Here is a 17131-nt window from a genome sequence, read left to right as displayed (position 1 = left end):
GGTGAGAAATGCACCTAGTTGTAAATTACTACCAAACCTTTATGAAATCGGCCGCAGGGCGCGGGTTAACCCTATTCCTGGCGGGGGGGCCTCAGGAGCCCCCCCTGAGGTTTTTTGGTTATATCTCCCAAACGCGTTGAGCTAGGAAGCTCAAATTTTCTGACTTTTCCTAAAAGGCTTCTACGCAACATGTCTGAAAATTTTGAGTTGATCTGACCTCAGGTCAGGTCACCAGAGGCGGTTTGGTGACGCTACCTCAGAAAAGTTTGCAATCACGCCAGAGCTAGAGTTTTTGACCGATCAATTTCTTCTCTTCAGGATTTAGTTAGGGTACCAGTATGTGCAATTTGTATATCTCAGAATTTTGATATCGGTGACCTAAGGTCAGGTCAATTTCGCGACCTCCCCATTATAAGTCAATGGGGGAAAAATCAACTCCCTGTTTTTACCACTAAAACGGGTCGGAATGGCCCCATATACCATACATGACTTCATATACGATCAACCTTCACTACCTTGAGGTCTGTTTTGCTGTTGGGCAGCTGTGAGGTCATGTGACGTCATCAAAGGTCACCAAAGGTTTTTGGCCAATAACTCCGTACAGGAACAAGATACAGACGCGTGGATGGTCTCATTGTGTTCAGCTCGTCAAGACGCATCGAATGATATACATGATGACCTCGAGGTCACGTGACCTGAGGTCAACCTTTGACCTTGACCTTTCGAGGTCAACATATATATCATTCGATGCGGATTGACGAGAGGATCACGATGATGCCCTTAGTTTGTTCCTATCTTGACTAATTCGAAAGTTATACGAGAAAAACTCTCTCCATATCTAGTGCCGCCATTTTGACTTTTTCGACCCCTGTGACGTCATCTTTGACCTGACCTGAAAATGACCTTTGTAAAAATTGTAGATCTTGGCCGTGCGTATCCGATGCCGTTTACCGCTTGTCGCTATCTTGCTTCGTTCTCGAGATCTCGGGGGGGGGGGCCGAATCGGCCCCCCCCCCCGCCAGTTTCTTGTCCCGGCGGAGCCCGCCAGGAATAGGGTTAAGGGATTAGAGATACCGGGAAGGACTATTCTTTTGGCTTCTGCGTCTGAAGCTAGAGCAATGGTGCAATATGTGCAGCAAGATATAACCATTTCCATTTCTCATTCACAGGGACAGCCGGAACCCAGTTATTACTTCTCGACAAGTGTGTGGTATCTTTCAACTGTCCGGGAGGCATTTGCTGGCCTGAGATCGTCACGGCAACAATCAGCAGAGCGGTAAGTTATAACGGTTGTAAATGGGACGCACTAATGAGTTCGAGTTAGAGATGTCACTGCGCGTCTTTTAAAAGATAAGAGTTGACAGTCGCATGGTGGTGACTAATGACTGACGAGAGGCGACATGATAGGCAACTTGATTGGCGTTTCATGTGACAGACAAGTTGACAGGCGCATGACATGTCAGGCTGGTTGGCAGGCGTCTGACGCGATGTACCACGGGCCTGTCATCGGCTTCACCTGTTACCCTGACCAACCGTGCCGTCGTTTAGCGCAGCCGGCGCATCGAATTTGAATAAATGGTTAACAATCGTGCATTAATGAATTCCCTGTGTGGAAATTTGGACCACCAGTAGGGCGATTATTCACGTCGAGCAGACACGATTGAGCTATGAAAGTCACTCAGCTTAGAGTTGCTGTATTTAGTGCTCGCCATTTCGACATAATTTATTGACCACCGTCACGAACCATGGCCACCAGTATGTAGGTATCCTAGTGCTGCACCTGTAACTGTCCAGCTTACCGATATGGGGTCGATTTGTCCGAGAAATGGTCTATTTGTCCAAGACAGAGTTCCAACTTCCACCTGTCCTAAACAGGGGAAATCTTCTTGTTAAAAGAGTTCCGTCCAAGCTCTAGCAGAGAAGCGGGTCTATCCGTCCGTCGGGTACGTTCGGGGGTTCGTCTACCCAATGACCTCACAGGCCGCTCTTCTCGACAGCCTCACGATGGTCCACCGCGGCCGATCACTGCCGAGCTGCGGGTGATACTGGAGAACCGGGCAGATCTGGGGCCGGAATGGGCCGAGTACCAGCCACCGGTCATCGCACTGACGGTAAGGGTGATATTTGTGGCTGTAGACTTCACTTACACTGGTCCTGATAGGAAGATTCAGGGCGAATCATTGTCATGCCACTGGGGGTACGTTTAACATTGTTGATGCAGTAAATCATTTGTCAGTACGTCGCAGTAATAATTCAGAGCATCAAATAGTACGCCGCTGTAAACTTCACCCGGGCCACTTTGTAGGACCATTGACTGGCACAATATGGATGTATGAACCTCCTGTGGGCGGCAGGCGCTGAGAGTTTATCACGGTTACCATCTACAGGCAAATCCCGTGGATCAGGACCCCGTCTTTACGGACAATCCCTGGATTCACCGGTAGCGCGCGGTGTCTCCCCATACTGGGACAGTGACAGTCGGTGGTCGGCTATTGCTCTCATATAGACCGAACGGATTCTGGCTGTCACATGCGTCTTACAACCATACCTAATAATAGGTACTTGTACCCTTCTACACAAAGAAAAAAACAAAAATATGTGAAACACTAACAACACCATAGTAACACCAGGATTTGTAATCGCAGGACCACGCCACGCCTTGCGGTGCACAAGATGGATGTGCTATGCCTGGTCTGTTCATTACTTCCCCGGCACCATTACCGAGATGCAGCCCGTTACGAGCGTGTGCGGTATATTGGCACTCGGTATGTTATTGCCCGGGCTACACAGCCACGGTTGGGTATGTGGTGGGTTGGTGTTATACCAGAATGGTTGCACCAATGCTTATTACGACTTATTATTTAATTTGTCATTGCACTGGCACTGATAGATTTCATGCTGTCTATTTTCCGTATGCACAACATTTATTATATAGGTACCTATCACCTATCCCAGACAAAGTTCTTTATCGTCTTTGGAATAACCTTGTCACAAAAAAAATATGGAATGTTATAATCCTCAATGACAGTTTCAATGTCTGAGGAAGAGCCATATGTCTTTCACATTTCCGCCTTGTCCAAAGACCGCGGATGGCAAATAATTAATGAAACCATCCTTGGCCCCACTCCGCTCCCTTCAGCACGTGCTGAACAAAGTCACAGTTTAATTTCCGGCCGCGGCTGCGGACGTTTCGATCAAAATCTCATCAGCGGACGATTGGAGCCGAACACTGTCCGCTGACCCTTTGGCGGAGATCGGGTTTGAGGAGCACGGCCGGCCGTCTCGGCCCTCTCTCAGCGCTGACCGCCAGCAGATCCGGCCCGGATCGGGTACCCAATCAGCGACAATATGGCGTCTGTCCGTCAGACGAGGTGACAGAGGTTTCTGGGAACACTGGCCGTCACACTGAGGGCCTTTCCCGGCGCTGGGCGGTGCCGAGTTACAAACGATGTTCTGCCGCCGCCGAGACATTGTGACAAAGCGCCCGCACGACAGGCCAGCAATGCCGCTGGTGCGACCAATAAACCATACCGGGTGCAATATTGGTGGCTCCTGGGCTTTTGTGAGATTCCACTCAGCGTGGCTCGAAAGCTGGAGGTAATCCAAACTCCTGGTGACTGAGAGATGTGACACTGTTCGCACTATTAAAGTGAAACGAATCGCTGATATGGCTGATTTTTACGACAGTGACAATGAAAATGATGATGAACCAACGCAATGAAGATGTTTATTTTAACACCTTTGTAGGCTTTTGTTCTTTCGTTTACTTTTGTTTCTTATTTCAGTTTTGGTTTATTGCATACCAAATAAAATGCAGAGCTTGAGTATTTTTAGTGTTCCTTGACGTGGTACCTATACAATGGCCACCGGCAGTCATAAGTTCATGTTGGTAGACTTGTTCAAAGAAATCCCGTTCCAAGGCATCCGTTTGTCTTCTAGTTATAATACAGCTATCAGGTAAAAAGCGATCCTCAGGTTCGATTTGTCGACCATTCATCTTCAAAGACCGAGCCGGATCTGCTGCCCGCTGCTGATAATGACGAACAAAGAAATCGAGACGTGAGACACTGGCCCCATCTCCGATCGTTCTCGGACCGTAACCAGCTTCGTTACTGATCCTCAGGTGAGGCCGTCGACCCCGCTCATCTGCCAACTGATCGACGGTAGACACGTCGTCGGCTCCGACGCACGACTGCGGACTCTGAGACGCGCCGGGCAACACGTTCTGCTGGCCGGCCGCACCGACGGGGGGCGAGCGGTGTGTAACTCGAGCGGGGGAATGTTGATCGAATGTAAGGATAAATGGATAATTCAGCTGGGAGGTGGAGTAAGGGTGTTAACCCGCGCACCGACGGGGGGGGGGCGGATATCCGCCCCCCCCCCTGAGGTTTTTCGCGAATAGCGGGAAAACCGCGGCGCGTAGCGCCGCGAAATTTGGTATGACTATTCCCTCATTAATTTTACACATGGTGTGCAAGTTTGAACCTCCTACCTTTCAAGGTCAGGTCACCAGGTCACTTTGAATGACCCAGCCTCAAGTCACTTTTTTGCAACTTTGTCACCGTGCCAGAGCTACAGTAGATGTCGGAGGCCTTTGAAAGTCGCAGGATGTTATTAGGTCATTAGTAGCTACAATTTGTATATCTCGGAATTTTGATATCGGTGACCTAAGGTCAGGTCAATTTCGCGACCTCCCCATTATAAGTCAATGGGGGAAAAATCAACTCCCTGTTTTTACCACTAAAACGGGTCGGAATGGCCCCATATACCATACATGACTTCATATACGATCAACCTTCACTACCTTGAGGTCTGTTTTGCTGTTGGGCAGCTGTGAGGTCATGTGACGTCATCAAAGGTCACCAAAGGTTTTTGGCCAATAACTCCGTACAGGAACAAGATACAGACGCGTGGATGGTCTCATTGTGTTCAGCTCGTCAAGACGCATCGAATGATATACATGATGACCTCGAGGTCACGTGACCTGAGGTCAACCTTTGACCTTGACCTTTCGAGGTCAACATATATCATTCGATGCGGATTGACGAGAGGATCACGATGCTGCCCTTAGTTTGTTCCTATCTTGACTAATTCGAAAGTTATTTGAGAAAAACTCTCTCCATATCCAGCGCCGCCATTTTGACTTTTTCGACCCCTGTGACGTCATCTTTGACCTGACCTGAAAATGACCTTGGTAAAAATTGTAGATCTTGACCGTGCGTATCCGATGCCGTTTACCACTTGTCGCTATCTTGCTTCGTTCTCGAGATCTCAGGGGGGGCGGTCATCCGCCCCCCCCCCCCCCCCGTCGGTGCGAAGTTGGCGCAGACCCCCGTCGGTGCGCGGGTTAAAAAAAAAACGAGACGATAATGAATCGTTATATCTCGGAAAGTAATTATGCTAGGAGAATTATGAATAAGTATGTCATTCAAAAGGGTACATAAAAAAGAGTATGTATAGGTTTGAATGCCCATATTTTGCAAATATGTAGGTAGCATATATACATGAACGACTTGCTTCAGAATAGCTGAGTAGCTGAATGAAAACCCTCGTGTTTCAGAATATGGTGAAACCTCACACTTGCATCTCGTAGCGTGACGGTTTCGTGATTAAATAAGCATGACCGGCGTCACGCGCTGTCATTTGGTGTACCGTGGCGTTATCTGACGCGTCACGTCAGGGTTCTTTGACAGATTGACGATATTATCCTGATGGAACCCTGGAATTCCTGCGGTCATGTTCCATCCCGTGGACCCTGTTTTAGCAGGTGACTGTCAGCACTGTAGCCACACGATGCGGCGGCCGGGTCGGACACTCCTTCTGCGCCTGCGCAGTGACCGTGGACGCCGGCTCGGAGTGGATAGAGGTGGACGTATGCCCCGACCCGGTGGACAGGAGAGAGCCCACGCTGCGCCGCTCCGCGCCGGCCGGCCGCGGGCTGCAGCTTCACGTGCTGGAGACACGGCCTGACTCGGCCTGGCTGGTAGGTCTCGTCTGTGTGTACTGCGGCGGTACTGCGTATATGACAGGTATTTACGGTACCGGTTTTCTGGTACGATACGGTACTGCGAACGTAGCTTTTGTGACACTCATACATATGTAGGCAATATTGCTGAGGCGTAGCAGCCAAATTTGAAGCAGCTGGTTTCGTTTATTTTAATGATTTAAGGTGGGAATGTAGAACAGCAATCTATTCAGTTTAGTATGAGCGCCTGTGAAATAAAGTGATGCTTACAGTTGCCTCGCATTCACAGTTCAGTGTAAATCCGAGCAATGAGAACACAGCTACGGCATTTGCATTGATTGTAAATAAGGTGACCTTCGTGTTTATGGGTGTTTCTTGCACACTTTTACCTGATTACGCTTAACCCTTGCCCGCACATGCCATTTTCCCATCCTAGAACGCACATGGGGGGGGGGTGGTTGCCACCCCCCCCCCCGCGCCGTTTCGTTCCTGTTGGAGATAGAGCTTAGCGGTAAAGACCAAAAAGATTCTTTGGGAAGAGACGAATCCAATGACACCCGATTTTACCTTCTCAGGTCAGTCATTGACCTTCCCGGTCAGGTCAAACTAAAAAATGTTGCTGTTTTGGGTCACCGTTGGATATCAAGTGCGCTGCTTATCATATACCGATGACGATGCCGTTTTCTGGTGCCAAGCCAGCTAGAACCTCTTTGTCACACTACCCGACCAGATTTTTGCTGCTGAGGTCATTTCAGGTCAAGTTAGGTCAAGGTCAGTTATATGTGTTTGTATGTCTGTGTGTGTCTGTGTGTATAGGTACTGATGTGTGCACCGATTGTTTTTGTGTCCATATTACATGAAATCATGATCTGAGAAACTTTTACCAAAAATGCAGGCAAAAAACTTCACAAAAAGTAAATTCAGCTTGCCTAAAACGCAATTACCTTGGATGACCTAGGTTGACCTTGACCCTGACCTTGACCCCTGTACATCGTCGAACAACATGTTCCATGATAGTGTAATGAGATTACATTTTTTCCACCGGACTATGTATAAAAATGTTGAACCCAGTCTGGACTTCACTGGCCCAGAGGGTCCCCAGCGACAGGTGTTCCTATCCTGAATCATCCCTTCACTCTCCCACGCTACGTGCAGAACGGAGAAGCATTCCGCCCCAAGGGCGCAGAAATGGAGCAGGCACACACGCCGCCGCCGACAGATTGGAGGCGATCGGCGCGGCAGAAACGACTGTGACGAGTGTCTATGACCAGACTAACGGCCATTCAGGATGCTCCCAGTAGCAGATGCGGATCAGTTTGAGCTTCCAGTAATCACGTACTAGAAAGGCGACGCCAACAATTAGAGCGGCCCTTCTCCGGCTTCAGTCATTAAGAAAGCAGGTGGTATGCCAAATGGAAAAACAAGGGATGAGTGAGCAACAAACACGTTGCAACAGCAGTCAGCGGGCCAAATCAACAACGACAATTGCACGACTGAAACCACCATTCGAAGGCGAATCCGTAGATACCCGACAACCCACAATCAAATCCAACCCTTGCATAGAAAAAAGCCATCAGGAGGAGACAGGGATCATTGCAAGACATAAAGCAATGCAGGGAAATTGTCGGTGCTGCAAACCAAAGCTCCGAAGCTAAATGAGAACGGTATACTATTCTCTGGTTCAGGATGCTTATTAACTCAACGGAAGAAAGACAACCGGCAAGGAAGAACAGATGAATGTACAGTTGACCCAATGTACAGTTGACCCGGCTGCACGACCGCCGGCAAACAGACTGAAAAAAAAAAGATGTTTCATGATACCGGCTCGGCAGTACACAGAAAATACGCAAAACATCAGCGGAAGAGCGGTAGTATGAACGGAACCAAATTGTCTGAGTTGATGAGCGGCTTAGTAAATTACATGCAAAATAGCGAATTCACAATCAAGAACCACTAAAAGAAGAGAAATCGCCCGTGTAGCTCAAAACAGCTAAATCAACAGAGAAGGAATTCGCTGCAATTGAGTCCTCGCACAAAAAGCTCACCAAATCTGAAGAAAAGTTAACCGGAAATGAAACCAAGACGCTGCAGAATTTCACTCAACCCGCAAAAAGGGAACCGGTTAATTGCACATTGGAAGGATCCGCCGAATTTAAAGAGCGGGTCAGGTCACCAGAAGATGAACGTGGAACATATCTTTTTTACACAGCTGAAACAAATTCAGAAGGGCCCGTTATATCAACACGGATAAATGGGCATATACTTCCAATGAAGTGTCAACTAGAGATGAAATCGTTGCGCTGCAGAAAATCGCCCAACCCCAGAGCTGCAACATGTCACTTGTAAATTTGGAAGGACCTGCTGTTTACCGAATGGATCAAGTTACCAGAACGGGTCAGGTCACCAGAAGATGAACGTGGAACATATCTTTTTTACACAGCTGAAACAAATTCAGAAGGGCCCGTTATATCAACACGGATAAATGGGCATATACTTCCAATGAAGTGTCAACTAGAGATGAAATCGTTGCGCTGCAGAAAATCGCCCAACCCCAGAGCTGCAACATGTCACTTGTAAATTTGGAAGGACCTGCTGTTTACCGAATGGATCAAGTTACCAGAAGATGAACGTAAAACCCAGCGAGTGGCCGCATTCCGGACTTCTCGAAATCATCCACTTCAGAAGCCGGAACGAATAGCCACGCTAACAGTTTTCCGTTAAACCAGCAAAGATAAAACATCTGTGAGAGATGAACATCCAGGGAGCTTGACTATGCGTCAAATTGAAGATGAGGCAAATATTGGATGTCGCCATGCCGAGACACGAAAGAACAGCAATTTTCTCATCAGGAATCTGGAGCGGTTTCTGAAGAGAAGCCCAAAACAAGCAAAGATGAGAAGTGAAGACAAATTTAAAATCAACCCGAGCTGAAGTAAAATTAACGGATTACAGCACAAGAAAAACCCGATAAAGAAGGGGAAGACCACAGCTACAGCAATACTGTCAGGTCATCCGCCTACAAAACCAAACAAACGCCTCCAGAAAAGGATTTGCAATTGCAACTTTCGTGAAATGAAACAAGAAAATTGTATAACTAAAGACAGAACCAAGGGAAGGAAATTCGCCGAGAACAGAATATTCGAGCACAAGGCCCCTCGAAATCACGAAAAACCAGCAAAATGGCGTCGGTGAAAGGTGAAAGGTCGAGAGAAAGGACGGAAAGCATAAAAAAGGGGAGGAGAGACGGCGCTCGCTCTCACTGTTACTCCGGACGTCACTCCTCTCACTGCTCCTCCGGACGTCACTCGCAAACAGTGCTCCTCCGGGCGTCACCACGGCAGCCGTGATCCAGTCAACGCTACGCCTCGCAGCAGCCTCATCGGCGACCATCGGTTGCAAGTGAGTTTGAAGCGGACACATCAGAACGCATCCCCTTTCACCATGTAACCACGCCTCATATCCACCCCTAGCCGCCAGTTGCTATTACGATATCTGCTGGTTGTTCCGTTTGTGCGGGTGCCACCCCGGGTATGGTCCAACCCTTAGTAGACATTCACCGGTCGGGGGAGGGAGTACGTTTATTTAGTCAACATCGCCCACCCGGTCTAGATCATACCGTGGCGCGATAATGGCGATGTTCGACGAACTATACGTCGATCCGAGATTGTAAATACGTTGGGTCAAATGTTTTCTTTTCTTTTCGCGAGCGAGGTGAGCCCGCCCGGCTTCTCAGGCCCGGCAGGATATGTGGGCAGTGAATTTGCGCTTCAGGATTACCCTTTTTTCGGGGGGGGGGGCATCAATTATGCACCTGGCATCTGAAGTGTGCCTACTCCGTTTTTCCAGTTAGTTGGGGAGGGCTAGAATTTAAGCCTAAGCGGTTTCATCCGATACAAGGGGTCAATGCGTTTTGAGTGCAGGAAAGATTTTGTAGCCGCTTTGGGGGCTCGCTCCGCCCCAAAACTGTGTGAATAGCTTGTTAGGTTACCGGTCGATTTAGTTTTTTCCGTTCCTTTTTTTTGAATCATTTGCTTTTGTATTGCGAGTTTCATATCTTCTTGTTTGATTGAATATATCTTGGAAAAGTACTCATATCTGTTGGGGATATTAGGGAGGGAATGGTGAACGAGCAGACCCAGCGAGAGCGTTTTGGCCGTCGATACTTGAAAAACCAAGCGAAACATCACCCTTCACACTACTCTCACCCGTGAGCCTGCCGTTTCTTCGCGGAACACAAACACTGGGAAAACGCACGCAGTATCACGCCGAGTCGTTGTTGTACTAGTGACCGTCGTTAAAGCTCTAACTCGTAATAATGAGAGTGGAATAGATATTTGCCTCGGTGTTATTTTTAAACTTGATAATGATGAGTCACAGTTACCTCGATTTAGCGTGTTTTTTTTTTTTTGTAAGTTATCGTAAGTACATTAAAATCTATGTCTGTTCGCGTTCTCTTCCGAATGTACAAGGATAGGTAGGGTCCACTCTCGCTTAACATGGGCGGAGTCAGCCGGCACGGCCGTCAGTGATTGGCTCAGTATTTGGGCGGTACCGCGTAAGGGACGGGCCCAGCTACACTAATTTCGGAGAGCGCGGGAGTGACCAGGCTGACCCCGAAGCACCTGAACTGATTCCACATCCTCGTCGTCTGGCCAACTCGCGGCCGAGTTATTATCCTGCCTTAAGACACTGCAGCGCTCGAACGGGAGCTGTTTGATTGTCGCCCGGTCAGAACGGACCGGGTTATGATCCTGCCTTAAGACACTGCAGCGCTCGAACGGGAGCTGCTTGATTGTCGCCCGGTCAGAACGGACCGGGTTATGATCCTGCCTTAAGACACTGCAGCGCTCGAACGGGAGCTGTTTGTCGCCCGGTCAGAACGGACCGGGTTATTATCCTGCCTTAAGACACTGTAGCGCTCGAACGGGAGCTGTTTGTTGTCGTCCGGTCAGAACGGACCGGGTTATGATCCTGCCATAAGACACTGCAGCGCTCGAACGGGAGCTGTTTGATTGTCGTCCGGTCAGAACGGACTGGGTTATGATCCTGCCTTAAGACAATGCAGCGCTCGAACGGGAGCTGTTTGATTGTCGCCCGGTCAGAACGGACCGGGTTATTATCCTGCCTTAAGACACTGCAGCGCTCGAACGGGAGCTGTTCGATTGTCGCCCGGTCAGAACGGACCGGGTTATTATCCTGCCTTAAGACACTGCAGCGCTCGAACGGGAGCTGTTTGTTGTCGTCCGGTCAGAACGGACCGGGTTATGATCCTGCCTTAAGACAATGCAGCGCTCGAACGGGAGCTGTTTGATTGTCGTCCGGTCAGAACGGACCGGGTTATTCTCCTGCCTTAAGACACTGCAGCGCTCGAACGGGAGCTGTTTGATTGTCGCCCGGTCAGAACGGACCGGGATATTATCCTGCCTTAAGACAATGCAGCGCTCGAACGGGAGCTGTTTGATTGTCGTCCGGTCAGAACGGACCGGGTTATTATCCTGCCTTAGACAACGCAGCGCTCGCACGGGAGCTGTTCGATTGTCGCCTGGTCAGCACTGACCGGGTTATCATCCGTCCACATTTTCCAGCCCATAATAATCTCAGCACAAGGAATGCTTGCCGCTCCGCCTGGTCCGTACGGGTCGATGACTCAAATAGGGGGCGGGGACTCCGCCCGGTAGCCCGGCCGGTGGGGCCGAGCGGCGCAATTAACCCGGGGGAGGGACGCTTGGGCGGCCCGCCGCCCTGTCATGCGAGTGAACGCTTATGCCATCTAGGGAGTGAATCAGAAACGATAAGCCGAGCCCTCCTCGGTTACCGGCGTGACACGCGACCGTAGTGCCGTCTGCAGGACAGACACGACACTTTCAAGGGGGCCGAGCCGACCACGATTACGCTCAGACACTGACAGGTAGAGAATATGTATGTGAGATGCCTGATCGACGTTAAGACAAGCCGACAGGGTTAATAGTCAAGTAACATAACTTACAGAGTCTTCTATTCCCGGTTTCGCTCCATGATAGGCAGAAGGTATCATTTAGAGAATCATTTAGACAAGGGGATGCTGAATTTAAGTCTTGATTTCGCAGCCGGCAATAAATTCCCATCTAGGACATTAAAGATACGGACAGGTTTTGCATAGCTAATAATTGGTGATATCTTCAATTGAGCGCGACCCGATCAACAACTAATTAGACCGCTCTTGGCCACAAGGATCTCAGTAATAGAACACTTGTTTAGAACGGATCACCGTCAACCTGGCTTGTGTAGATGACCGATGGCCTCAGGGTAACGTGATGATGGAAAGTCATTGAAACAGAAGCCGGTTTCGCTAACACTTAGAGTTTGCAATTACGAGAATTAGCTCGAGTCTAAGGGAAAGACTGGCCATCAACTTATATTTGGGTTTCGCGAAACCTCCGTGCATAAATTTGAGTTTCACAGTAAACAAGGATAGTTTTTCATGATTTATCACCCGGCACCTTAAGGCATTCGACAGTTCTCGGCCGTGAATCGTTTTGCGGGCTAATCTCCTGGCGAGACCTACCAGCTATGTAACATTGCTAGAGCGTCATTAATTAAGTTTTTTTTTGGGGAAATCGTCGATATTAAAACGAGACGTAAATTGGGAAAAATATGCAAACTCGATAATGTGCTATTGATTGCATAAAACCAGTTTTCTTGTATTCAGGTTTATTGTTAAACTTTGCGTACCGGAGTTGCCGTAAAAGTGAAGTCCAGTGAAATTGAAATCAACGTAGTAGGCAAAGGTGCTTATCAATTGTTAAGTGCAAACGCTTGCAATTATCACTATTTTCCAGGCCAAAGCCTTTAGCGGAGGGACTTTATAAGCCCCGCTACGGTTCTATCTTTTGAATCAGCGTTCCCTCGATCGTTAGGATTTTGCTACGATGAATATTGGGGATGTAATTGCAACTCATTAAAGTCAATTAGCAGCAATTTCGGCATATGGTTGGTGATCCTTGTTTTGTGTGGCTTCGGTAATTTCGTGATTAGGCATTTCATTCGGTATCGGCATGATAATTATGGTTTCGTAGTGTGACGGAAATGGTTTCGTAGTGAACAACATAATAGATATCTATCGGGCTGGAGGCCGTTCCATTCGTAACAAAGGGCCTTTACTCGTGACGTTCACCAGGAGGGACCGTGCACGGTAAAGCACCGCTGACGCTGATTATTCCTCCGCTGCCAATAGTGTTCTGATTTGATCCTCTACACTCTCCATCTCTCTCTCTCTCTCTCTCTCTCTCTCTCTCTCTCTCTCTCTCTCTCTCTCTCTCTCTCTCTCTCTCTCTCTCTCTCTCTCTCTCTCTTTCTCTCTCTCTCCTCTCTCTCTCTCTCTCTCTCTCTCCCCTTCGTTATCTCTCTCTCTTCCTCCTTCGTTATCTCTCGCTTCCTCTCTCTTTCTCCCTTTTCTCTCTCTTTTCTCTATCTGTGTCTCTCTCTCTTCTCTCTCTCTCTCTCTCTCTCTCTCTCTCTCTCTCTCTCTCTCTCTCTCTCTCTCTCTCTCTCTCTCTCTCTCTCTCTCTCTTTCTCTTACCCTTACGATGAACACGCAGCTACACGTACGTACAGTCACTCAGGCGGGAACGGGAGACAAGTTTCGGAGGCTGGAGGATTCACGATTCGCCCACCGCGTAGGCATGATATTCTCGCACATATAACCAGGAACCTAGGATTAGAAACGAGACCCCTGACCGGAATGGAACGTACGACAGAATAGGACGTGTTTAGCCCGGGCGGAAGAGAGGAAGGAGCATGCGACCACGCCCCTGCGCGTTAAGTTCTGCCGGTAAGGACGCATCATTGGGGAGAAGGGACCTGAAAAACGTCCAAGTCTAGTTACATGGGAGCAAACGGAAACGGGACACTAAGACACCTAGGAGCACGCAGTAAAGCGCGAACATACGCTTGTGACCGGAGGGCGGCACTGTAAGACGCGATATACGCTGGTAGTCGGGGAGACACCGTAAGACGCGATATACGCTGGTAAGACGCGATACGCTGGTGGTCGGGGAGACACCGTAAGGCGCGATATACGCTGGCGGTCGGGGAGACGCCGTAAGACGCGATACGCTGGTGGTCGGGGAGACACCGTAAGACGCGATACGCAGGTGATCGGGGAGACACCGTAAGTCGCGAACATAGGTCCCTCACTGGTACTTACACCTCGATAGGTTCGGGAATAACTCCAGTAGAGTTCGGGTAAAATTTAAATCTAGGAAGGGCCTGCGTCAAGCTCGGACGTATCCATCACTGGCAGGGTGGATGCCATCGGCAGAGCGGCAGAGAACGTTATATGCGATACAATGGTAACCCAGTGACCGCAGTTAGTCGATGAACGGATCCACATCGCGGTGAGTCGGGTAATTTGGGGGACATTGTGCATTTGTTTATTTAGGTAGGCTGCGACGGCAGTTTAATACGAGGTGCCTCGGAAAGTTACGCCGTAAGACGCTAGTCCCGGTTCCAGGACGGTACGCGCCGTAAGTCGCGAATACGCAATAAAGCGGTGCCAGCCGTAATAAGGCGCGAAATATACGCTGTAAGTCGTCACGTCGTCATCATAGGGCAAGGACGCGGTAAGACGCGAATAACCGCAGGTGATCGGATAGATATACCGTAAGTCGCGATTATACGCCGGTTATCGGGGGACGATACCGTAAGACGCGAATTATACGCTGTAAGTCGTCACTTAGTCGTTATAGGGCAAGGACGCTGTAAGACGCGAGTTATACGCCGTAAGTCGTCGGGAGATGCAGTAAGACGCGAGATAATACGTAGTAAGACGTGCTTTGCGATCCCAAATGTAGACCATCGATGAGTAGAGAGGGCCCATTAGGCGGAACGTGTAGAATTAATTGATGTGTTTCGATTAACTCCGATAGGCAGAGTGGAAGTTCAAAGGTTCCAAGGGTACTCCAGAGCCGAGGTAATTTAGGACGTGGGATCGACTGCAGGGATAGGAAAAGGGGGAGGGAAGCGAGACGTCGCAGTTTGGCAATACGGACAAGTTTGAGTCAGATGAGTGAAAGTGTGTGAGACTGGATGAGTGTCTGCGGGAGCAATTGCGCTTAGGTTAATCAGTTCGACCACCTAGCACCCTTTTATTATCCTCAGGGATGGACCATGCCCGAGGGATCCAGAACAAACGCTTAACTGCCCCCCTGTGTTTTTTTTTGTGGCGGTGAAACCCAATGATGCAGTGCCTGTGTGTTCGCCAAAGACTGACTTGCCTCAAATGGCCTCGCTAAATGCACTCCTCACCGAGGGCGGATGGCAGAGATATAAGTCCGCACAGAGCCTACACGCACTGGCACACCAACCAGACAGAGCCCAGGGCGAATGAGGAGAGAGGCCCCCTACAGACTGGCACGCCCAACGTGGGGCCAAGTCAAGTCGATGGCATCACATAAACCCGGCAGAACGGCGCGTGCTCACGAACCCAAAGAAGAAGAATCACAAGCTTACTGAGAGGATCAGGCCAGCCAGCCGCAGTGACGCTCAGGTTTCTTCCACAGAGATGGAGCGATACCGCGTGCTGGGATCTGTCGACAGCTACGATGGACAACAAAACCTAGACGAATGGATCCAGATGCTAACAAGAGCGGCCGAATTTGCGGGATGGAATGAAGAACAGACATTCAAGGCGGCAATGTTCCGGCTTCGCGGAGAGGCCGGAGAACATGCCGAACAACTGCGGGATGAAGGAAAAATTAACACCTGGAAAGAACTACAAACAGTATTAAAGGAACGTTTCATCACATCCGGCAAAGAGCAGTGGCACCAATATCTTTTAAACACGGGAACTCAGGGCACCAAGACTGTCCAAGAGTGGGCCCAGACAGTGAGGAAACTTTCCCTTCTGGCGCTCGGACCCGAGATGCAGGAGATCAAGATGGAAGGAGAAGATGGCGAAGAAAATCAAGATGAGCAACTGAGACAGGAAACAGCCGCCAAAAGGGAAGCTCGCAAGAAACTTTTGGACTACATGAGAAAATCTAACTTCATTCGCGGACTCAAAAGTAGCTTGCGACAAATGGTCTGGAGAAAGAAATGCAAAACGTTTGATGAAGCAGTCCAAGCAGCCGCCGAGGAAGAAGCTGTGGAGGCGAGTCATCGAGAGGAAGAAGTTCTAAGCTGCTACAAACGCGATATCCCAAGCTTCACGAGTCAAGGGCTAATGGAACAGCTAGTGGCTGCCCTAGAAATTCACGACGCTAAGAAAAAGAAAGAGGACACCGACGAAGAAACTACCAAAACAGCTCGAGGAGGACTGAAGAAAGAAACAGCAAAGAAACAAAGCCAGAAATCCCTACCTCGCAACCAGCGCCGACCGATCGACGGGGACTCCGAGGATGAAGACGAAGAGGAGGACGAAGAGGAGGAAGAGGAATACGAGAGACGACCGCGCCGGAGGGGATACCAACAAGGAGGGACACGATCTCGCTGGAACGGACGAGGCAGGACGGCGGAAGGCTATCAGCAGTACGACGACCAACTACCGCTGCCCCGAGCACCCCGCAGAGCGACGCCCGTCCGCCAGTGGACCCGCCGTGAGAGGAACGACGAAGCGGTTGGAAATGGAGCACGGCCCCGAGAATATGACTCACGAGTGATCTGCTTCTACTGCAATGAGGCTGGACACATCAAGAGATTCTGTCCCCACAATCCAGAGAGGCAGTCGGGAAACGAGTACCGCCGGCTGCGCTGAAGCGGCAGCCGGCGCAACTGATGCTGCGACGCCCTTACAGAACTCCGCAAAATAGTGATGTTCGAGGTTACGCCACGTCCTATCAGATCGAGACCAGAAAGCAAACAGAAGTCAGCCAGGTACGCGCTAGGCCGACACCGGATACTCTCGAAGCCATCGGAGCAAGACGACTGAGGACGTGTACATGCCGGATTCAAATCGAAGGCACAGACGCCTTTGTGCTCCTCGACACAGGTTCCATGGTCACCATCGTCAATGCAGAACTTCTGGAGTTCAAGCACGGCATCACAAGACCCCCAGGCGAGACCACCAACGTCATCCTAAAATCTGCTTCAGGACATCAAATACCGGTCGCGTACGAAGTCACCCTCAGCTTCACATTTGGAAAAATCACGACAAAACATCCGGCTCTCGTATGCAGAGACATCCTTCAA

The 17131-nt window shown here is 49.6% G+C and overlaps 1 protein-coding gene across 1 annotated transcript in view; it reads left to right on the top strand.

Annotated features, from left to right (window-relative positions):
- LOC122367848 overlaps window positions 1-7219 on the top strand; it is a 33197-nt gene extending 25978 nt beyond the window's left edge. Inside the window, exons 6-10 of the mRNA XM_043341305.1 lie at window positions 1170-1276; window positions 1998-2111; window positions 4124-4258; window positions 5765-5983; window positions 7121-7219. Of these exons, the coding sequence (XP_043197240.1) occupies window positions 1170-1276; window positions 1998-2111; window positions 4124-4258; window positions 5765-5983; window positions 7121-7219 (674 nt within the window). The remainder of the gene's footprint in view (window positions 1-1169; window positions 1277-1997; window positions 2112-4123; window positions 4259-5764; window positions 5984-7120) is intronic.
- Window positions 7220-17131: the final 9912 nt, after the last annotated feature.

Source organism: Amphibalanus amphitrite, unplaced genomic scaffold (assembly GCF_019059575.1).
Source record: "Amphibalanus amphitrite isolate SeventyFive unplaced genomic scaffold, NRLGWU_Aamphi_draft 000900F_arrow, whole genome shotgun sequence".
In the NCBI taxonomy this organism is placed as follows: Eukaryota; Metazoa; Arthropoda; class Thecostraca; order Balanomorpha; family Balanidae; genus Amphibalanus; species Amphibalanus amphitrite.
The sequence above is the reverse complement of the archived record's forward strand: the minus strand, read 5'-3'. Positions and strand labels throughout refer to the sequence as shown.